This window comes from Osmerus mordax, chromosome 4 (genome assembly GCF_038355195.1).
Source record: "Osmerus mordax isolate fOsmMor3 chromosome 4, fOsmMor3.pri, whole genome shotgun sequence".
Taxonomy (NCBI): domain Eukaryota; kingdom Metazoa; phylum Chordata; class Actinopteri; order Osmeriformes; family Osmeridae; genus Osmerus; species Osmerus mordax.
The window spans coordinates 2,422,153-2,444,220 of record NC_090053.1 but is presented as its reverse complement, the minus strand read 5'-3'; the positions used below and the strand labels follow the sequence as shown (position 1 = coordinate 2,444,220).

General features: G+C 44.1%; 4 protein-coding genes across 6 annotated transcripts; 1 reads left to right on the top strand and 3 right to left on the bottom strand.

Moving 5' to 3' along the window:
- Positions 1-153: 153 nt before the first annotated feature.
- Positions 154-2,164, bottom strand: LOC136941612 (ubiquitin-associated protein 1-like). The gene is made up of 5 exons (XM_067234148.1): positions 2,033-2,164; positions 1,152-1,865; positions 596-766; positions 368-469; positions 154-288 (listed from the first exon to the last, which is right to left on the bottom strand). Exons 1-5 carry the CDS (start codon positions 2,162-2,164, stop codon positions 154-156), a joined length of 1,254 nt encoding a protein of 417 aa, XP_067090249.1.
- Positions 2,165-2,989: 825 nt separating this feature from the next.
- Positions 2,990-9,929, bottom strand: clpxb (caseinolytic mitochondrial matrix peptidase chaperone subunit Xb). Of its 3 annotated transcripts, none has more exons than XM_067234357.1 (15): positions 9,601-9,929; positions 8,907-8,981; positions 8,398-8,558; positions 8,113-8,230; positions 7,829-7,983; positions 7,508-7,667; positions 7,178-7,219; positions 6,299-6,475; positions 5,994-6,158; positions 5,720-5,808; positions 5,450-5,614; positions 4,989-5,288; positions 4,634-4,726; positions 4,438-4,544; positions 2,990-4,279 (listed from the first exon to the last, which is right to left on the bottom strand). In XM_067234357.1, exons 2-15 carry the CDS (start codon positions 8,959-8,961, stop codon positions 4,189-4,191), a joined length of 1,878 nt encoding a protein of 625 aa, XP_067090458.1. In that variant the 5' UTR covers positions 8,962-8,981; positions 9,601-9,929; the 3' UTR covers positions 2,990-4,188. The 3 variants fall into 3 exon arrangements, with proteins under 3 accessions (XP_067090458.1, XP_067090459.1, XP_067090460.1); XM_067234358.1 differs by having other exon boundaries at positions 9,738-9,929; XM_067234359.1 differs by lacking the exon at positions 7,178-7,219.
- Positions 9,930-11,462: 1,533 nt separating this feature from the next.
- LOC136941610 (histone-lysine N-methyltransferase PRDM9-like) lies at positions 11,463-17,941 on the bottom strand. The gene is made up of 11 exons (XM_067234147.1): positions 17,935-17,941; positions 15,491-15,558; positions 15,246-15,363; positions 14,865-14,987; positions 14,490-14,569; positions 14,029-14,107; positions 13,801-13,935; positions 13,364-13,635; positions 13,044-13,111; positions 12,706-12,896; positions 11,463-12,220 (listed from the first exon to the last, which is right to left on the bottom strand). The coding sequence occupies exons 1-11, from the start codon at positions 17,939-17,941 to the stop codon at positions 11,463-11,465; spliced, it is 1,899 nt and encodes a 632-aa protein (XP_067090248.1).
- A 757-nt stretch (positions 17,942-18,698) lies between these two features.
- cyp19a1b (cytochrome P450, family 19, subfamily A, polypeptide 1b) lies at positions 18,699-21,558 on the top strand. Its single transcript, XM_067234364.1, has 9 exons — positions 18,699-18,831; positions 18,997-19,147; positions 19,263-19,417; positions 19,770-19,946; positions 20,165-20,279; positions 20,375-20,489; positions 20,614-20,806; positions 20,939-21,180; positions 21,289-21,558. The coding sequence occupies exons 1-9, from the start codon at positions 18,699-18,701 to the stop codon at positions 21,556-21,558; spliced, it is 1,551 nt and encodes a 516-aa protein (XP_067090465.1).
- Positions 21,559-22,068: the final 510 nt, after the last annotated feature.

Here is a 22,068-nt window from a genome sequence, read left to right as displayed (position 1 = left end):
ATTCCCCCGAGGCAAGTAGGGTAAAGTGCCTTTCCCAAGGACCTAACGTCATCGGGCACGGCCGGGAATCGAACTGGCAACCTTCTGATTACTAGCCCGATTCCCTAATCGCTCAGCCACCTGACTCCCCTGAGGTACAAGATGTGCTGTGACTTAAGCCACCCTTGTCATAAGCTCCTCCAGGGCCCTCTCACGGTGGTTTTCATGGATGAGCAGCACTTCTTTAATAGCACTCTGCTGGAAGCCCATCTCATTGAACTGTGTCAGGAGACGCAGGAACTCTGCAGCCTGAAATGGTAAAGCACACTCAAGCACCGTGAAAGTAAACATGAAGAGATAGCTGTCACTCCACTGCTGTGTTAGTTACCTTGCTCTCACAGTTCTGGAACATCTCAAGTGCCTCTTCTACCTGTGTCTCGTCGTATCCCAGCTCACATAACCGCTCACTAGCAACCAGGTAGTTTATGATCTGTGGGCACAAGACCAGGATACTGCTACCAGTTTCCTGTTCTATCAGAACGGGCAAGTCACCAATGTTCTATCAATTCGTTAACAGCAATTTAAATGATCCCTAGAGCATCTCAATATATCCTACTTTCTCTGGACTGCTGTAGCCTGTCTTCTGTAGGGCCAGGATGGCTGTGCGTAGATGGTACCCCTGTCTTGTGATGACCTCCAGTAGCTCTCTCTCTTTCTGGCTGAGGGCTGAGAGAAGCTCTGAAGATGAATCAAGTACCAGGCCATGGGAGGTTCTGGGCCGAGGAGCCTGTAGAGTAGAGTGGATACAGAGGGGTGTCAGATGGCTGAGCGGTGAGGGAGTCGGGCTAGTAATCTGAAGGTTGCCAGTTCGATTCCCAGCCGTGCCCAATGACGTTGTGTCCTTGGGCAAGGCACTTCACCCTACTTGCCTCGGGAGGAATGTCCCTGTACTTACTGTAAGTTGCTCTGGATAAGAGCGGCTGCTAAATGACTAAATGCAAATGTAATGTAAAATGGATACAGGCAATGAAAGGGAATTGTTTGAGTATGCTCTACGTAGCAGACACTTCAACTAGTGGCACACACTACCTTACGAATACAGTTTATAGCATGTCCGCTCCAGTCTAGTCACAGCAAATAAATGCACTCAGAAAATATCAGAATTGGCTCACCCTGTTGCTGTGGTTTTTGACAATTGGCCCTGCCGAGGACGGCCGAGGCTGCTGAGGTCTGGAATGAGGAGAACAGAGACAAGGACAAGAGCAACGCAGCTTAAGGGGCAGGGAGTTCTTTCTTTCCTTGGAGAACTGTAGGTGTCTCCTCCTGCTCAGCCTCTGGCTATGGGCTTGTGGACTGCTGGAGTGGGACGGCTCCAATGCAGAGAGGGAGGTCTGCATGCTGTCCTGGAGGGTTGACAAGGAAGCCCTTTTGTGGAGGCCCAGGCCTCGAGGAGACACAGGGTTGGAGCGGTGAGATGAGGGATCGCGATGGACGTCCTTGAGTCTGGATAAAGGGTGTTTTGGTGCAGTACCTCGCGGCCTTTCACACAGAGAGGGGTGGGGCCGGTTCTCCTCGCCTGAAGAACCCTCATCGTCCTCAGAGTAGCCGGCCTCGTGCTCGGAGTCAGAGCTGATTAACCAGATGCTGCGCTGTCGGTGGTGGAGGTCGGCAGAGCTCAGGCTGTGGCTGCGCGGTCGGAGGACGGGAGCCCACAGCTCACTGCTCTTGAGGTTGGCCAAGCGTCTCTCCTGAGGACTGCTGAACATCAGCCAGTAAGGAGGGCAGGAGGCGGATTCCCCGCCACAAGGGGGGGGAGGGGCTCGCTGCTCCCTCAGACAGCCACTCCGAAGCCCCGTCAAGATCCAGTTTTCCATGGTGAACTCATACTGCCAAAAAGAGCAACAAACTCTTCAGTGATACATTATTTCATATACTCACAGAAACACAGACTTAGTTGACACATTCGCAGTTCTTCGTGTTCATTTTTAACAGCTAAGGAGTGGGAAAAGGCCTCTATATATGGACATCCGTGTTCATGCTCTGGTGGGCTAACCTCTGTGCTTCTCAATATCTGGAGGTAGTCAGGGACGGTGATTTCTGGAGCTGTGACCGGATCCACCTCCTCCAAGGGCTCTGCCAAAGCGCCCACAGGGGTCTTGAAGGGAACGCCCTCCAAGTAGTTCATTCTGCACCAAAACACAGAAACAAAAACACTTACAGATGTTTCAAAATCTGAGTCCAAAAGCGATCAGTTTGTACTGACAGGGAAGGCACAGTAGGCAAAAGATTGTCGTAAATATTTAAGAATACTAGGCAGCTCTTTCTGTCTGATCATTTTAAATTATTGATCAAATTATTAGCATTTCAGACACTCACCTCTCTGTGAGTAGTATCCTCTCTAGCGCGTCCTCCGTGTTGATGTGAAACACTGCAGGTGTGTGGGGACTAATACTGAGTGATCACACCGGCTCATTCTTTTTAATACTAAGCCCATTACATAAGAAATGTTTACTAACGCACGGTGTACAAATCACGAACATCTTGTTCTTCCACACATAGGAGGTGGGGAATTTATAGCTTATCATTACTGTCACAACAAACACTTTGAGGAATGGATATAATGGAAACCATTATCTCCCCCAGATACACATTATGTGGATATCAAAAACAAAGATGTGAGTATATAACGTGTACCCAGAGATTATTTCTGCTCCATAGTTGTCAACATTGTCTGTTTATCGGCGTGCGCATATGAACATGAGTGAGGAGGAGGAAGGATAGACAGCAAGTCAGAGGAGAGGATTAGGAAAATGCTGAGGTGTTGGGAAAAATTAGATTACAATACTCAGAGATTAAACATGAGTTGCTTAGATAAGAGGACTGTCTCTAAATAGAACAAGATCTAGCTAAGGCACTAATGGGATCTTTGGTGCCCCCTAGTGGTTTTACATCACGTAAGAAGCACAATTTGACCCCAAATTTTAATTAAATAAAACACAGAATGTCTGTACAGAGATATACATTTTATTTATATATTTAAACAATACCACAACACGTTTTAGATTCACAACTTTGGGGCATATAGATGATTGACCTTTGAACTGAGAAAAGCTGTTTCGAAACATAACTTAAAGCAAATATGAATTTAAATCAAATTAAAAGGTACAATCCTAAATTAATCTCATTTCATAGAACATGTAGGTGGACAGCAGCACGGTTTTGTCCAAAGACTGTGCTAGGAACAAAAAGGCAAAGATTACAGAGTAGTCTACTGAAGTACGATTTACAGTCGGCATCACTTAAGGTGAGGTTCCTAAACTTGACCCAATGCAGGAAGATTTGCTGTGTCGATTCAGTCGCGTGTAAAGGAGTCTGAGGGTAACCTTTCATACATTCTACCGGAGAGGCTTGAGATAGAAAATAAAACACACAACACAAACTTTTTCGAGTGTTTTAAAAAGGTAACAAGTTTCTAGTCCTGCTGTTTAGTGTGCTGGTGTAGGCATACACCAAACAAGTGATGAGATATTACAGGTTGCCTAGTGATACAAAATGATCAATTCTAACTATGCGCCACTGCCCAACATTTACGAGCCAATTTCATTATCAACACCATTATTAAAATGGTGAGTAAGAAAACATCAAAATACTGATGTAAATATTGAATACCATGACAACAGGGCATTAGCTGTATCATGTAACAAGAAAACACTGAAGCAGAATATTCCTAACCCTATGCCTTCAAGTGTACAATATGATCCCGTTATGATAATTTGATTCCCTTGCTTTACAACCTATCACCCCCAAAAAAGAGAAGGCAAATCTCCTAGCTACTAATCCTTTTAAGAATAAAATTGCATTATCTTTTAGATAGATAAAATTGTTAACAATCCGCAAAGATTGAAAATGTACCAGGTAGAAGTCCACCTTGTTAGTTGCGCACCTCCTGTTGTTACAGATTAACTCCTGGATTCATGGGACCAATAGGACACGTGTCAGATACAAATCCTGTTATTTACGCAGACACACCTCAGTGAGAACCTCCTGGATGGGGTCCCTTTACTACAGCCTCCAAGGCCTGTGTGGGGTCTCAGGGCAGGGTTACAAGGAGACAACAGCTGGTTTCCATCTAAGGGTTCTAGGGAATCTAATGATTTGAGACTGCAGTCGTTAGGAGTTCTCGGAGAAACAAAAAGGGTGGAGGGAGGATCAGTTGTTGGCTGCGTCTGCTTGTCTGGGCCAGCTCTCTTCCTCAACGCCGGAGTCGTATTCCTCCTCGGTAGACACCTTCACAGGGGCCCTGGAAGTCAAATGTGATCCTCAGTTCAGCTTTCATATCACATGGCTGGCTCTGCAGAGCTTGGCTGTGCAGCGCTTAAGGGTTCTGACCTAGGTAGGAGGCATGAAAAGGTCGCAATCTACGGTGGGGGAGAGGAGTCAAACAAGGTGTGCTCTGACCTGACGTATCTGGGCTCTGATTTTCCCTGGACGACATCTTTGGTCAACTCTACAGCCATGATGTCAGAGTGAGGAACCTCAAACATGGGTTCCAGGAGCAGCTTTTCCTGTGGAGAACAGTTTGCAAAACATTCACAACAAAAACACAGTATAACTGTATGTCAACTTGTTTGAGACCATTTGTTTCCTCTCGTACCATAATGGACCTGAGGCCACGGGCTCCAGTCTTTCTCTCCAGGGCCAGCCTGGCGATGGACTTCAAGGCATCTGCAGTTACACTGAGCTCACACTGAAACACAAAATCAGACACTCGTCCAATGAATCAGTGATGAGCACATTTAGTCTCAACATGCCAACCTAAGAGGAGACGCACTGTGATAATCGACAGTTTGTAGTCATAAAACCTTCAGAAAATAGTCTTTTTGTCAGGTGGGTGACAGACAGGTCGGGGGGCCCTGGTGCCCCTCCCCTGCAGGGGCGGTTCTGGGGGGGGGGGTCGTTATCGGGCTTGGATAACGACCATTCAGAATGTCCCCTGCTCCCAGCCTCACCTTGTCCATGCTGAAGAGAGCCTGGTACTGGGGCACGACGGCGTTGCGGGGCTCCGTCAGGATGCGCACCAGTGTCTCCTCGTCCAGGCTGTGCAGAGGGACCACCACGGGCAGGCGGCCCACAAACTCTGGGATCATCCCGAACTCGATCAGGTCCCTGGCCTCCACCAGCTTCAGCAGCCGGTCCTTCTCCTCGATCTCAGCCAGCGTGTCCGTGTCCCCACTGCTGTTGGCCTGGTCGGCCGCCGCCGCCGCACGCCGCCCCTTCCCCATGTTGGAGGGGGTGCCAAAACCGAGGTACTGCAGGTGCACAAAGGAGGAGGAGGAGGAAGAGGACGGAAGAGGAGAATTACACACTTTGTGAACATAGGGTTTCCAGAACGTTCCCCATTTAGGTGATGACACCCAGATCTCGGGCTGGGTTCAGAGCAGGTGACTGAGACAGGTCTGGTAGGCCTCACCTTTTCGTTCTTTCTCCTGCTGATGATTCTGTCAAGTCCATTGAAAGCACCCGACGCGACAAACAGGATGTTCGTGGTGTCTATTTGAACGGTCTCTCCTCTGAGCTTCCTGGAGTTCTTCTCAGGTACATTGACGATTGTGCCCTCCAGCAGTTTGAGAAGTCCCTGTATGAGTAAAAATGCACTTTACCCCCGAAACCACACAAAACACAAGGAAGAGGGATAACAATGGTATCTGGGACATGTTCAATTCTAATGTTTCTTACTAACCTGCTGGACTCCTTCCCCGCCAACATCTCTGAGCTGGTGAATGCCAGGCACGCTGCCAATCTTATCCACCTCATCCAGGAACACTATCCCTGCACAGGGAATACACAGCTCAGTGTTACATCATCACCGTTAGAACACTGGACGCCAAGAACATTCTCTTTCTAAATAGTATTTAGACATGTGCCTGCAAACAGTCTGTTGGACAGAACGCCAGCCATGCGTCACCATAGACAACTTAGCAGTTATGACAGCTGTGTCATCTTGTGTTACCCACCTTGCTGCGCTTTCTCCACTGAGTAGTTAGCATCCTGCAGCAGTTTAGCAATGACTGACTCAATGTCCTCCCCTACATATCCGGCTTGGGTCAGAGTGGTGCAATCACATATCGCAAAGGGAACATCAAGACACCTCGCCAGGGTCTGAGCCAGCAAGGTTTTGCCTATGAAACAGTAAAATACAATATATTTAAGTGAGTCTTGACATATAAAATAAATAAAAATCACATTTAAAAATAACAAAAAAACAAACATATTTGACCATGGCATGAATAACATGGTGATGTGATGATTCCCAACGGACCTGATCCAGTCGGACCCAGGAGCACGATGTTGCTCTTCTCCAGTCTGATGTCAGTGTGGGTGGAGTCCAAAACATCCCCGCCCCTCCTCTCCTGAGGTGCCTGCTGGGTAGCCTGCTGCTGCACGGATGCGCCCAGGGCGTTACCATGGGGACTGATCCCAGCAATCTGCAGTAGTTCTACAACATACACAGTTACAAATGACCTGTTTAGAGTGGGATCACAACGAACTTTGTATATACACTCTGAATATTTTTTTATAAACCCGCTAAACCTAAAAATACATTTTTGCATTTGATTCATTTAGCAGATGCTTTTATCCAAAGCGAGGACCAATAGTGGATTTAGAAAGGACAGTAGAAAATCTGAAGTGCACAGCTCTACAGTATTTCAGTGGTCAGTCGAGGAAGTCTGTATTTATTAGCAAAGTAACTAAACGATGACTGCACTGATACAAAGTCCTTAAACTGAATGAATTCCATTACGGAAGTAAGTATTCAATTGAATGAGTACGGAATTGCATAATCCGAGTAGTAAGGAGTCACTCATGCCAAACAGTGGGCAGCAACAGGTCCAAGATCAATCTATGAATACATTTCCATCAAAGCACTAGTGTGGGCTTACTGAATGGAAGAACACAGGACTGGGAATTCAGATGCACTTTATCTAGGTCATTGGGACATCTAATCTCCCTGTATACACAACATTCAGTGCAGGATAACAGATTAATTTGCTTCTATTCATGAGACCAGTTCCAGAACCACGTGAAATCACAATGAGTGTCTGTTAAGTTTGGCATTTGTGCAATTTATGAGATCAAACAAAATATTTGACACCTGAAGCCAATACTAGAAATTTACTAGGGAGTGCCGATCACTTACTTGTGAATCGGTACTCATCCTCCCGTCTTCTCATCTCTAGTTCTACAGGGAGAGGATGAAATTACCAACATTGCCATCACCATACTATGTTCCAATGACTTGATTCTACATAACACAATTCTTAAATCTATGAAGAAATAAAATGTTTTAACCATTGGACAAATGCCAAAGCATAGAGACAAAGAAAATCAACTGTTTTGACCCTAAAAAGTATGTCTGAACACTTGAGTGACAAATGTCAACGCTTTAGTTTGTGGAACATGTACATTTAGTCTTTTTTTTTTTTTCATGTAGAACGAGTTGGGGTGGTTTTCCTGACAGAATGCTGACCTCTTGGCGTCAGGGAGGCTTGCTTCTCCACCTCTGCCTGCTGTTGGCTCCCTGCTGGGATGTTGTTGTAGATGCGCTTGTAATGGTTGTACACAGCCACTGCTAACACCTTCTTAGCATAGGACTGACCGACAACGTATTTGTCGAGGTATGCGTATATCTGAAAAGGAATGTTAAAACTTAATATCTTTCCAACTATCAACTTAAAAGCGTTTGTACATATACCTACTTATAATTCACACTAACTTTGTGAGATATACACCAGCATTTTTCTGTTGAGACAACTTCTATTCCACTAATTCCATTAGTTGGCCTTCTAACCTTTTTAGGTGGTGGGGGTGGTTTCTGAGCAAAAGCCAGTTTCACTGCTTCAGCAGCAGACTCCGCCTCTTTGTTTAAGCCTTTCTTGGAGTCACTCTCAGAGAGGACCACAAAAAAGTGATGGCATTTCTCACATTTCACAAATCGTGTCGATGCTGAGGAAGTAAAGCACTCAATCAGATATCTTTGTTCTTTTCTTTTCAGTACCTAGAATGGATCTCTGGGGTTATAACGGTTATCTTTTAAGCTCATTTGATGAATTCATCTTTAAAAAGGGTACTTACAGACAAAGGTCTCAACATGTGTGCAGGGGTCTCCACATTTGGGGCAGCGTAGCTGGCTCCCTCCCTTCCCTGAGCCCCCAGAAGAGCCAGACGATCTCTTTCCTTCACTGATGCTTTTCTAAATTTACAAACAAAATATAGAGATGGTTGGGAAAATACAGAAAAACACATATAAAAACGAAAAAAAACTTGGTACAGATTTTCCATTTACTTTGAATGTTAAATTATTTATTACGGTATTATCTTAGATTACACAATTGATTTTAGACATTCAATTAAATGTACCTTTCCACCGTCACCAGAGCCATCCTTTGTGGTGCCATCTTTTGAGGCAAAACAGACTGCAGTTTCAGAAAAGGATCTCACGCGGACCCTGGACGGTAAATATGTTTCACGCGATCCTGGTCTACTCAAGGAATACAGCTGAATCCGTGAACATGAGAACCCTGTAAAATGTAACAGTATAAATATTGTATAAACATTTTCAAATATTTCCAATAAAAATGTTACACACATAGCCTATGTATAAACATTTAAAAAAGATACACACTTAAATCTTGAATCCAACCGACTTTATAACCATGTAGGCCTAGGTGACATTCCAAAGAAAGCTGGAGACTCAACATCTTGAGTAATGATTCAATTATGCATAAAAAAGGTCAAGTATGTATCGTGCTAATCCAGTGTGGCAGCAGCCAACTACTCATGGTAACAATCTAGTTTCGATTCTAATTATTCTAAAATAGCGATACTAATAAAAGAAAAGAAAAAGAAAAAACTTTGATGAAATGTACCTCTTTGTGCGGAATTGAAGAATATCCTCGCGGCCGACGTACATGGGCAGGACATAGTCACTTAACCTCAAGGTCCTGGTGGAGTGAGGGGTAGACGGTCTTGAGAATGACAATAGTAGTGATAGCAGGCTTAATTGCAACAATTCTACTGCACATGCTAATGCACCCTGCGTGGGTACCACTAATAGCCTAGTTAATGGCTATGCTGGTTAGCGTGCTAGCTACTGTAGCTAGCTAGTGGGTCGCAGCTAGGCCGAATGCTGCTCAGACACGTATTGCAAGGAAACACTGGCTAGTAGGGTAGCATAGCTATCTGTTCAATATGAATAGGCTACATCCAATAACATGCCTGCACTGCACGTTATCAGAAATGCTAGACTAATAATACCACCACTGCAATAACATTAAAACTTTGTTCCAAAATACCGATTTAAGTCAATACAAGAGCTAGACTGCTGCGCCCACAGTGGGCCTCGATAATCACTCTTGGCTATTTAGCTCTAGGTTAGCTACTGACTGTAGCAAGCAAGCGAGTCGACAGGTAAACAATCCACTGCTGACAGTGAGGCACAGCCATAGTCTAGCTTCAGTGAACTATAATAAGCAGCTGGATAGGTGTTTATTTGACAAAACTACGATTATGTTAGCTAGCAGTACAGTACTGTGGCTAACTGAATCATGTGACTTTACTTACAGTGAGGAGGTAAGACGAAATCAAACAAGACAACTTCAACCACAAATGGATTTCGTCGAGTCACTATTTCACGGACTTACAAGTGTTTAGCTAGTCCGCTAGCTAGCTAGCAATTATAGCAGGTCAATGTGTCATACCAATGTCACAATGTGCCGATCGATCGCATGGAGCTATGGTTATTCCCAGGCTCTACGTCGTTTTTACCCCAGGTGGTAATAGACTTCATATGATGTAACGTTTGGGGTTATGAAATAGGTCAGTCAAACTAGCCTACGAGATCGAGGTTAACAATTTCTCCTCTTGCGTTAGGAAACTACTAGGGTGCAACAGCAGTGTGTTGGCCTGGTTCTGTGCATCACATGTTAAAGGGGGCGCGCCCAATATTTTATTATTATTGCTCAAACTCTTTCTCACCTGTTCGGCCTACTTTCATACTGTTGCACTATTAACCAATCTGACGCTTGACAAAGAGTTGTAACGGTAATGTTTATTTAATTATATAAATAGAAATATAACATTATTTACAATATACTCTGAAATATATATACAGTATATAATACTATATAGTAGAAATGGATTCTACATAAGATCTTTTTAGGACAGAGGGGAACTTTTAGGACAGAGGGGAACCGGTTGGAGAGAAAGTCAAATAAATCATAGGATCCTATGGGGACTAGCTAGAGGAGATATAATCTTATGGGGCCTAGCTAGAGGAAATATGATCCCCAATGGGAAATTGGTAGAAAAAGTCGTATTGATCTACTAACACAAATTATTCCATAACTTTCTTCTACTGAGTAGAAGTTTATAGTTGCGGCTAAGCGGTCTAGTGAAGATGAACCTTGCACTTTATATCAGGGGGCGGGGTACAGGTCGCGGTTGTTAACAAGTGAGGGGGGTAGCGCTCGTACCAGATGGGGAGTGTTCCCTGTTTAGGCGCCATACTGGCGGGTCAGCTGCCAGTGACCCGGCGCTAGACCCCGGAGGACGGTGTGGTCGTTTGGCTACTTAAGTTCTTTTAAATTCAACATTGAAGGTTTACATGTAATGTTGTGTGGCGTTAGTCTTGTCGGGGTTGTTAGTTTTCGTATGGGTATTGAGCGCTGTGTGCATGCCCAATAGTATTTGATTGAGCCTTTAATAAGAACAATTATAGAAACACATTATTTCAGTAAAAATATCAAATAAAACAGCTTTTTCCACTATCGACACGTGTTGGTGGGTCTTCCTACTTGGTGTATTTTGTGAAAGCCCCGTCTATCAAACTATAGCTGGAGGAAACCAAACACGACTGTATTACTGACTGACGACCCTTCAGAATATTACAGTATTAAAGCATAACAGCATTTCTGGGAAGTGGCGAAGAGACAGCATGAATAATTATTACTGTGTTTATTAATTGTGGAGGGAAGTGGATGTTCTCATAACGTAATGAACAGTTTTTAATTAAAGCATGAATATTTTCATGATGATCATTTCTCCCATCCTGATGTAACAGTCACATAAACACACAAACACAAAGTGAATATGGAAATGAGGCTTGAGGTATGATAACAACATTATGCTCACAGTATAAATCAGACATTAACATCTAAGATTTAGTAGCATTCAATATTTTTTTTTATTTGATATATTATTGTCTACATCCCATAACATGTTATTTAAGTTTACGTTTATAAGTAAAATATATATTAAGTCATACAGAATTAATTATTATACAATTATATGATAAACAATGAAACAATCTATACAATATACATTTTCAGTTTAAATCTAATATCTTATGTACTATTATAGTTAAAATAATGAATACAAATACATACATTTCCTATGTTCATATATGTTTAATTATTAAGTGAGATCTAGAGTTCAGGATCTCTAGTCTTCCCAGAACAAAAGTGTCTCTTTAAGTTTCCTGACTGACTGAAGCTCTTCCCACACTGGTCACAGTGGTACGGCTTCTCTCCTGAGTGAACACGCTGGTGTGTCTTTAAGGTTTCTGACCTACTGAAGCTCTTCCCACACTGGTCACAGTGGTACGGCTTCTCTCCTGAGTGAACACGCTGGTGTTTCTTTAAGTCTCCTGACAGACTGAAGCTCTTCCCACACTGGACACAGTGGTACGGCTTCTCTCCTGAGTGAACACGCTGGTGTGTCTTTAAGGTTTCTGACCGACTGAAGCTCTTCCCACACTGGTCACAGTGGTACGGCTTCTCTCCTGAGTGAACACGCTGGTGTGTCTTTAAATGTCCTGACCGACTGAAGCTCTTCCCACACTGGTCACAGTGGTACGGCTTCTCTCCTGAGTGAACACGCTGGTGTCTCTTTAAATGTCCTGACTGACTGAAGCTCTTCCCACACTGGTCACAGTGGTGATGTCTGGCCTTTTCCGTGTCCATGCTTCCCTGGGTGGGGACCGGGGGGAGGGAGGAAGTGGTGTTGGGGCGTGGTCGAGAGGAGGACAGAGTCTCTGGTCTGATTTCTCCACTCCTCAGCAGAGAGACGTACAGGTCATGGTGGCACCTCTTGATGTGCTTGTGGAGGTAGATCTGGGCGGTAAAGGACAGAGGACACTGGGAGCAGGAGAACACCTGAGTCTGGGATGACTCTATCCTTGGTCCTGGAAGAGTGAGAGCAAAAAAATAAATGTAATACAATTAAATACTAACAGTATAGTTTTCAAATGACAACCTTTTGTAAGGGAAGGGATTAACAGGTTGCAATCCTGGTCTGTGGGTTTAATGGTTGTTAGAGGTAGTAATGAAAGAGAGACACGTACTATTGGCATTAAATTAACTTCACTCAAAATCAATGGTCTTGTATATCAGTCCTCTACTATACGAATGCAGTTAAGGTCAATATTGTAGGTTAAGAACATCTCCAGTCAGTGATTTGTGTGTCTCAATGTTACAAGCCCCTCCAATCTTCCTATATAGAGAGGGAAATGGAGAAGAGAAGGGAGGAGAGAAATAAGGGAGAGAGAAGCAGAGGGGGAAGGGGAAAGAGGAGGAGACGTAAGAGGAGAAAAGACAGAGAAGACATAAGAAGAGAGGAGATATGCCAGGAGAGGAGAGAGGAGAAAAGGAGGAAACTAAGAGGAGGTACCTCTGGTGGAGCTCTTGTTGTCCCAGAGGTAGTCAAAGGAGATGCACAGGTCTTTGGCGTACTCGTCTCCGTACCAGACCAGCAGCTCCTCCCCCAGGGCCAGCGGCCTGCAGCAGCGATACAGGATGGCTCCTCGGTGTTGAAACGCCACCAGGTTCTGTTCCTCCACATTACGGGCACAGTTCACATACCTTGGGGGAGGAGGAGGGGATGGGAGGAGGATGGAGGGAGATGAGGAGGTAGTGGGGGATCAGAACATGAAAGGTTTAAATGAAGAGAAGTTGAAGGAGTTAGGAGAGTGAGATCACTCAAACTGATTCAGTGTGTTTTGTCCTCACCTCATCCAGTTTGAGTGAGTCTCTGTCTTGGCGTCGATGTACTCGTCACAGTGTCTGCTCTTGTAAATCTGGAAATGCACACACACTGTTTGTGCTCACTTAAAACCCATAGATCCATGGTTTTAAAACATACACTAGTACATTTGGGGAACTTTCTGTCAGGGAAACTTTCTGCTTCACACAAGGGATGCATGAAAAGCTTTTTCAGTAAAAACAATTATTTCTTATCTTGGTTGCTTAACTTCATATTAAAATGTTCAAATGTAATCGTATTCCTTAAAAATTCATCAAAACACACCACTCCTCCTCCTCCTCCTCACCACCCAGGAGTATCCACTCTCGATGGCCTCTTCCTCCTCCTTCACTTCTCCCTCATAGGGGCCATAGTGGGTTCCCTTGGCGACCACCCCCCCACAGTTGAACACCCCCAGCCCGGCCCTGGGGATGTTTGACCTCCTGACCTCCAGGCCGGGCGGCAGGGTGAGTCTGGCCCGGTCCGTCAGCCCCAGGGCTGCAGGGGTATCGGGTACGAACAGGGGGGCGCCGTGAAGATCGCACTCCTCGATGAAGAACGAATTGCACTCCTCACAGTCTGGAGAAGAGAGGCAGTATGTTTACAAATACAATAGAGGTAGAGGGAGGGAGAAGGGGAGAGAAAGAAAGGGAAAGAGAGAGGGAGAGAGATAAAGAGGGAGAAAGAGAGGGTGTCTATCTTACAGAGGTAGTGTCTATCTTACAGAGATAGTGTGTATCTTACAGAAGTAGTGGTCATCTTTGGGCTCCTCCTGCTCAGTGTAGTTGACCCTGGGTCTCTCTCTCAGGCTCCTGCCTCTGGAGAACTGGATTTTCTCTGCTGCCCCGCTCCTCATCACACACTCTGCCTTAGACAGGCCTGGTACACACACACATTATCCTCAGCCCCGCTCCTCCTGACACACAAACACAAAAATCATAAAGACATACACACACAGCCAGCGTCTATCACCTGAAGTTGGCAGATCACATTTCTCTTTCAGGGGGGGTCGGGTCCCCTTGCTGGGTCCCGCCACCTCCCCACTGGGGGGCTGGGGGCGAGTGATGGAGAGAGAGAAAGACAGAGAGCTCCTCATCTGGATTCAACTTTCAGATTATTTTATTATTGTAGCAATATTGTGTATATCTCACCTGTGGTGCAGGTGTGTGTGTATCTCACCTGTGGTGCAGGTGTGTGTGTATCTCACCTGTGGTGCAGGTGTGCGTGTATCTCACCTGTGGTGCAGGTGTGTGTGTATCTCACCTGTGGTGCAGGTGTGTGTGTATCTCACCTGTGGTGCAGGTGTGCGTGTATCTCACCTGTGGTGCAGGTGTGTGTGTATCTCACCTGTGGTGCAGGTGTGTATATATCTCACCTGTGGTGCAGGTGTGTGTATATCTCACCTGTGGTGCAGGTGTGTGTGTATATCTCACCTGTGGTGCAGGTGTGTGTGTGCGAGCAGCTCTCCGGGGTGCAGCTGATCTCCTAGGAGGGGGTCTGGAGGTCCGTGGGGCTTGGAACACACACAACAGAACATTGAAGCATTCCTCTATGACATCACAGCCAAACAGTTACTCTCTGATTCCTTCAGAAGCATTCTGAGGGGGTGATAATGGGAATGTATTTGCACTTCATTAGTGTAGGATCAGTATTACTACAATACTACTACAGTACTATAAGAGCTACAACAGTTAGCTATTCTGTATGTGGACACACTCTATTGGTGTAACACAATACTTACAGCAGTACTGCAGTGGTGTAGGATTAGTATGACTACAGTGCTACACCAGTACAAGCAGTATCCTTACCTGGAGGGAGTCTCCCCATGCGAGGGGTCCACTCCTCTTCCTCAGAGTCACTGGGTCCAGGGAGGGGGGCCAAGACCTTGGCCCTGCCACGACGCATGAAACCTGGAGCTGTGGAGGTCAGACCTGCACACACATGGGGATACAAACAATACAAACTGTGTTGTAGGTGAATTTTTCATGTGAGGTAAATTACTGTTACCCATTACTTTGTCCACAGAATTACAACCCGGCGTTTCATTGAGATACACCCTAGAGATGTGCGGGGGTGCACGATATTTCGCATGCGCGCACAAGTTACCACCTTAACGTAATTTTGATCCTTTTGATTGGAAAACCCTACTGTTGATAAGTAAACATGTTATACACTGAGAAGGTACGTACCTATAGCCAGCATAGCCAGATGGTTTCTTTTTATATTCTTGAAGCGTACTTTCTCCCATTCCTCCAACCTGGACCATTCTATCATGGAGAAGTGAGTCTTCAAGTCTGCATACTCGTCCTGTCAGGTCACCTCTAGTTCAGACACAAACTACAACCAAACTTGGAATTCGGGCTTCCTACCAAATTCCCTCTTTAACTAAGATGATTGTTAGCATCCATGGCCAGCTAGCTAATGCTATCCTCACCTCCTCTGAAGAACTCATCTTGGATGAAATATTTGACGTTGGTCGTCTGTTCTGCCGCTGGAGTTTATCTAGTTACAAGAAAACGTCCGCGTCATTTAGCTACTGCTAGCTAGCTCGCAACCACTTCCCTTCTGTTATATCTAGCTAGTCATAAATTATACCGTCTAACTAGCCAACATCTGTGTCACGACCGGCACGGCACTAGCCACAGTTAATTCATGTATCGTGAATAGACTAGCCATATTAGCAAAATAATTAGCTAACAACTCTGCAGCTAACGTACAGCTGTATAGTGACAGTTTCAGCAGCTAACTAGCATATTAGCAGCGTCGACTGGTTAACTTTATCTAACCTTACAATGCGACGTTCACTTATCAACAGACGAATTTATATCATTTAAATAACATATTACTAACGGTAAGTACTTTACGTGAGACTAAACTTGATGAAATAAACTAAATGTAGCTAGCTACCTTCTAATAACGTCTTCCAGTCTTGGGATGAAATCAGTCTGAAGTAAACTACCACTGGACCGCGAGACCACCTACAGGCGCGAAACTCCAGCGGCGGGAAGTTTCAGCGCGTGCTTGAGACTTGAGAGTACACTGACTGGAGATCACGTGAGGGCTGCCTGTCACAGGTCCATGATGAAGAGTGAAAATCCGCACAGCATGAGTAGGGAAAGGTTATATAGATACCTATACAAAGGGACCTTGATAAACATCTTGTCTTGCATATCTTGTGTCTTCTGGAAAAGATCTCATGAAGATGTGTCTCATGTATGCTGTACTTGATCCAGAAGTGGCAGCATGTTTGCATACGTTTTCAGCATGACATTCAGACTTTTGGAGAGGAAATGTCACACTGACCGAGCACAGTGCACAATGCATTCTGATCATGGGAGTCAGGTGGCTGAGCGGTTAGGGAATCGGGCTAGTAATCAGAAGGTTGCCGGTTCAAATTCCCGGCCATGCCATGATGTTGTGTCCTTGGGCAAGGCACTTCACCCTACTTGCCTCGGAGGGAATGTCCCTGTACTTACTGTAAGTCACTCTGGATAAGAGCGTCTGCTAAATGACTATGTAAATGTAAGTCATACTGGGTTTATTGTGGTGTTTTTTGTGAAAATTTTAAGCAAGTGCATGTTGCATAGTAATGGCCTGATGAACATTATGGGAACAAGTAAATCATTCTTCTAATCCACAAGAGAGCTTTTTTTCCCTTTTCTTGGCTCTTAAAGTGAAAGCAGAGTGCAAAGGAAGCTTTTTTAGTTTTCTAGTAAGAATAAGTGACATTTCCTTAAATAGACTAGAGTGGTCTTCAACCCTGGTCCTCAGGAACCCCCTGTCCTGCATGTTTTAGATGTTTCCCTGCTCCAACACACCTGATTCAGATGAATGCTCATTATCAGGCTTAGATAAAGACCCATTCATCTGAATCAGGTGTGTTGGCACAGGGAAACATCTAAAACATGCAGGACAGGAGGTTCCTGAGGACCAGGGTTGAAGACCATAATGCACCATCAACAAAACTACAGAAATTTCTACACAAATGATTACCAATAAAGGGTATCTAGTGTCACCAGCACATAAAAGATTCTGAGATCGAAGGAACTTTCATTGCAGTAAGACACCTCACAGACCACATAACTGCAGCATGTTTTTCATGTGTTTTTACAAGATCCTCAAATGCAGATAGCATAACGTAATTGCAGCCCATTGTGTTCGCTGTTCTACGGTTCTATGGACATGATAGTTCCCCATTTGTTAGAAGTTTGATGGGTAAAACCCCTTTCACATAACGCTGGGTCAGGTTGACCTGACCTGGCTAATTAGTTTTCTGCTGTAAAGGCTCTTCATTTTATGAATTAGACTGTTGTGCATGAGAGATCTAAGGTCTGCACTCAAAAAGTGTCTTTTGTTCAATTTTTAGTCAGACAGTTGGACCCCAGTGCTACACTGTCTTGCCTTTTAAGTCTTTTGTAAGAAGTCCTAGCATTTAATAGCCCTTGAAAACCCACAATGGCTGTGTATCCAAGCAACAAGTAAATTGAAAGCTTAACCAGGGATTTACAAAAGCCTGAATCACTGAATTATTGAATACAAGCATCCCAGTAAATCTTTAAAAGCAGGAAAGGAACCTTTCTCAGAGACGACGCAAACTGTCACACCAGAACCACCTCGTCATCGGAGCAGCCAAGAAACGTACGTACTGTCTCCTCGTTTATCAATTACAAAATATATTGTTCAGTATCTTAAAAGTATCTGTTTTGAATCTGCATTCCTTATACACAGACGATTGCAAAGTAGCTTAGGCAGGGATGCAAACATGATGATTTAAATAGACATCCAGTTTAAATGATTGATTCCAAAACAAGATGCAAAATGTCATGAGCAATATGACCAAAGTAATGAGTAATCATCAGACATTTACATCTGTCTTACTGGACATGCTCCAAACATGGAGAAACAGGAGCACTGTGCTAAAGTGATTGAATTGACTTCTGTCCTGAAAACAGCTCATGTACTCTATCCTGCATTAATTAAAACAACAAATTAATTTAGCTGACAATTTTATCCAAAGCAACATACAGGGGAAGGGTTTGAACTTACAACCTTCGGATCTGCAGTTAAATGTTCTGCTGTTGATCTTTCTCAAAGAAACAGCAACAGTGAATTCACAGCATTCACAATGCAAACAGTGTATTCAGCTCAGACTGTGTTAGTTTTTAGCACATGTTAACGTATGCACCATCTATTTACATTATACACCTGCTGTCTAGCTAAGCAGCAGTAATGCAAACATGATCAAAAGAACTTCAACTCAGAATAAACTCGGTGACATTATGACAAGATGTTTCATTATCTTGTTATCCAACTTGGAAAACAGTTTTTAATCATGGCCTTGCAGCAACATTTAAGGCAATAGGTTAATTTAAAAATCTTAAAGTGTATTTAGCGTATGTTATCCATATGGTGTCTGTTTTTGAAGGACAAAAGGTGTAAAAAATAAATGAAAATGAAAATATGAAAAACAAGGTTGTCCAGAGTTTGAGGTTTTCCATTTTATTTTTTGTTGTTGTTGTTGACAAATGGATCATCCTGATGTGTCTGTGAGCTATGGCAGGATGCACGCAACCTTTTACATGTCAGGTGATAATGGCTCCTTTCATAGACTTCCTCGCTCCAGGACGGCCACCACACCAGAGATGCTGCCCTCAGACCCTCTCTCTCTGGTAACCACGGTGATGAACACCAACCCTGTAGTCTTCCTGTTACTACTTCTCTGTCTCCTCCTGACCACCACCTTGACCTGCACACCCACCAAGTCACCTATACCAGGTAACGGGTCAAAAGTTTATGTAATAATTGACCTTTTTTCTTTCTTTCTGATATTACCCACCTAATTTGTTGACTCACGTCATACATTTGCTTGGAGCAAAAAACACACTGTGAGTGCCTTACTGACTTGTCTGCCCCTGTTTCTACCTGTCACTGCTACTGTAGGTCCTTCCTATTGCATAGGGCTGGGCCCTATTCTCTCCTACTGCAGGTTCATCTGGACTGGCATCGGCACAGCCTGCAACTACTACAACCACAGATATGGAAGCATTGTCCGGGTTTGGATAAACGGGGAGGAAACACTAATTCTTAGCAAGCAAGTTATTGTTACTATAGTAACAACTAGTTAAAATATTCAAATAGGTTAAGAACATGCCCTTATTTGGTTCCAATTTAAGTGGCGAATGCATCACAGTTATATGTATTTTCAGGTCCTCAGCAGTTTATCATGTTCTAAAGAGTGCCCACTACACTGCCAGATTTGGCAGCAAACAAGGCCTTCAGTGTATTGGAATGGATGGGAGGGGCATCATCTTCAACAGCGATGTTCCACTCTGGAAACAAGTGAGGGTGTATTTTACTAAAGGTATACAGAAATAAAGGATTAAGCACTTGAAACAAATGATGAAGTATGACAAAATCATGAATGGAAAACCTTTGTTGGATCTGCCCACCCACACAGATCTGACTGTGAAGTGTGCCTGTGCGGCCATGTTTACATTTACATTTAGTCATTTAGCAGACGCTCTTATCCAGAGCGACTTACAGTAAGTACAGGGACATTCCCCCGAGGCAAGTAGGGTGAAGTGCCTTGCCCAAGGACACAATGTCAGTTGGCATGACCGGGAATCGAACTGGCAACCTTCGGATTACCAGCCCGATTCCCTCACCGCTCAGCCATCTGACTCCCTGACTCCCTGACTCCCATGTTACTGTAGCTCTCACAGGACCAGGTTTGCAGAGGACAGTGGGCGTCTGTGTTAGTGCCACAGAGAGGCAGCTGGAGTGTCTGCAGGATATGACCGACGCCTCGGGACACGTTGACGCCCTCAACCTGCTGAGGTGCATCGTGGTGGACATCTCTAACAGCCTCTTCCTCAGAGTACCTCTCAATGGTCTGTCATGTGGATTCTGATGCTGATTCTGATGCTGATGCTGATTCTGATTCTGATTCTGATTCTGATGCTGATTCTGATGCTGATTCTGATTCTGATGCTGATTCTGATGCTGATTCTGATGCTTCCCACAGTTATTCTTCACTGTCACCAATAGTGTTCCTCATTAAGTTGAATATCCATTTTTGATAGTTTGGCTTTCTGTCCTTGTTATTCAGAGAAGGAGTTACTAATGAAGATCCAGAACTACTTTGACACCTGGCAAACTGTTTTGATTCAACCTGACATATTCTTCAAACTAGGATGTTTGTACAACAAGCATGAAAAAGCAGCGTGAGACTATGTCCATTTGATCTAAAATACAACGCAATACAGATACACAGATGACTTAGCGTTTTATCAACTTGTTGTCAACATGTATGTCTCAGTAAGGAGCTTCAGGAGGCTATGGAAAGCCTTATTGAGAAGAAAAGAAAGATCATCAAGGAGTCTGAAAAGCTGGATGATGATCGTGACTTCGCATCTGAACTCATCTTTGCCCAGGTCTGCAAACCGATTTGTTAAAGGCTTTTTAGGAGCACTTGGTTCACAATCTCAGAGTGTGTGTCTGTGTGTGTGTGCAGAATATCAGTTTCCGACAGTCAAATGGTTTCTGTGTGTAACTCAGAATCACGGGGAGCTTTCAGCAGACAACGTCCGGCAGTGTGTGTTGGAGATGGTGATCGCAGCCCCAGACACTCTGTCCATAAGCCTGTTCTTCATGCTCATGCTGCTCAAGCAGAACCCAGAGGTGGAGCTGAAGATAGTAGAAGAGATGACCTCTCTCATGGGCGATCAGCGCTCACACTCTGAGGCGACAGGTGAGATTACGCGTGAAAAACAAGGAACAGGCGGATCTTTTCTCACACATGGGTCATTATGGTCGTGATAATCACAATAATAACCACGTTGTGCAAAAAAAAAACATGTTTTGCTCTCTTTTCTTTTTACAGGTAATGAGGATGTGAAAGATTTTGATTTACAGAAACTGACAGTGCTCGAGAGCTTCATTAATGAGTCCATGAGGTTCCATCCTGTGGTTGACTTCACAATGAGAAAAGCTCTGGAGGATGACTACATCGACGGCATTAAGGTTGCCAAGGGAACCAACATCATCCTCAACATCGGCCTGATGCACAAAACAGAATTCTTCCCAAAACCAAATGAGTTCAGTTTAGAAAACTTTGAAAAAAACGTAAGTAGAAGGGACGTATTTTGTACATGTGAATGTTTCACACGTGAACACGTGTGTTTAGCGCTACTCCATGTCTAATACTTCTCCCCTGCCTGCTCTGTCTGACAGGTCCCGAGCCGTTTCTTTCAGCCCTTCGGGTGCGGCCCCCGCTCGTGCGTGGGCAAGCACATGGCCATGGTGATGATGAAGGCCATCCTGGTCACCTTACTGAGCCGCTACACCGTGTGTCCTCGTCAAGGCTGCACCCTGAGCAGCATCCGCCAGACCAACAACCTGTCCCAGCAGCCGGTGGAGGATGAACACAGCCTGGCCATGCGATTCATCCGCAGGGACACTCAGCCTCCACACACGGAGCAAAGCCAGCTGAGAGCCGTTTAGACACCAGACGCTTCATTAAACAAGTCCGCTGTTACTCACCCAAACTAGGTTACTTGATTAAAGTGTCTCCAAACTGACCATGTTGTATATCTAATAATATTAATTTTTCTGGTTTATTGAAAGTAGATTGAGTTAGTTGAAAGAATGTTGAGTGGATTAGACTACACACACTCAGTCAGTACAGAATTTTGTTGCTTAATATTTTGTTTTGATTACATGATTTTATATGTTGCAATCACTAAATAGCTTAGATACTTTGATTATTCAACCATTTGTGTGTTATATTTACATACATAGTTTTGTCCTGCGCTAGGATTATCCTTTTTACCAAATGTATTCTCCTTTCTCCAATATTTGTCCATTATTATTATTATTATTATCATTTTGTAGCTTATCTGTTATAAGTCATAAGAGCTACAAATAGTTTTTTTTGCATGGTAATTTTCAAGTATCTCATGTTCTATATTAGAAGACTTACATAAAAGTACATTTGGTTGTGGTCCATTTCTT

Coding starts and splice junctions, on each gene's coding strand:
- cyp19a1b (XM_067234364.1), top strand. CDS start 18,699: ATGCTGCCCTCAGACCCTCTCTCTCTGGTAACCACGGTGATGAACACC. Junction 20,280..20,374: donor AACAAGCATGAAAAAGCAGC/GTGAGACTATGT, acceptor TGTATGTCTCAG/TAAGGAGCTTCAGGAGGCTA. Junction 21,181..21,288: donor TAGAAAACTTTGAAAAAAAC/GTAAGTAGAAGG, acceptor TCTGTCTGACAG/GTCCCGAGCCGTTTCTTTCA.
- LOC136941610 (XM_067234147.1), bottom strand. Junction 13,112..13,363: donor AGAGTGGATACTCCTGGGTG/GTGAGGAGGAGG, acceptor GTGCATTTCCAG/ATTTACAAGAGCAGACACTG. Junction 12,897..13,043: donor ACTCACTCAAACTGGATGAG/GTGAGGACAAAA, acceptor TCCTCCCCCAAG/GTATGTGAACTGTGCCCGTA.
- clpxb (XM_067234357.1), bottom strand. CDS start 8,961: ATGTCCTGCCCATGTACGTCGGCCGCGAGGATATTCTTCAATTCCGCA. Junction 5,289..5,449: donor GCAGGAGAAAGAACGAAAAG/GTGAGGCCTACC, acceptor GTGCACCTGCAG/TACCTCGGTTTTGGCACCCC. Junction 4,280..4,437: donor TCAGAGCCCAGATACGTCAG/GTCAGAGCACAC, acceptor TTTGACTTCCAG/GGCCCCTGTGAAGGTGTCTA.
- LOC136941612 (XM_067234148.1), bottom strand. CDS start 2,164: ATGAACTACTTGGAGGGCGTTCCCTTCAAGACCCCTGTGGGCGCTTTG. Junction 1,866..2,032: donor AGATATTGAGAAGCACAGAG/GTTAGCCCACCA, acceptor TCTTTTTGGCAG/TATGAGTTCACCATGGAAAA. Junction 289..367: donor TCCAGAACTGTGAGAGCAAG/GTAACTAACACA, acceptor TTACCATTTCAG/GCTGCAGAGTTCCTGCGTCT.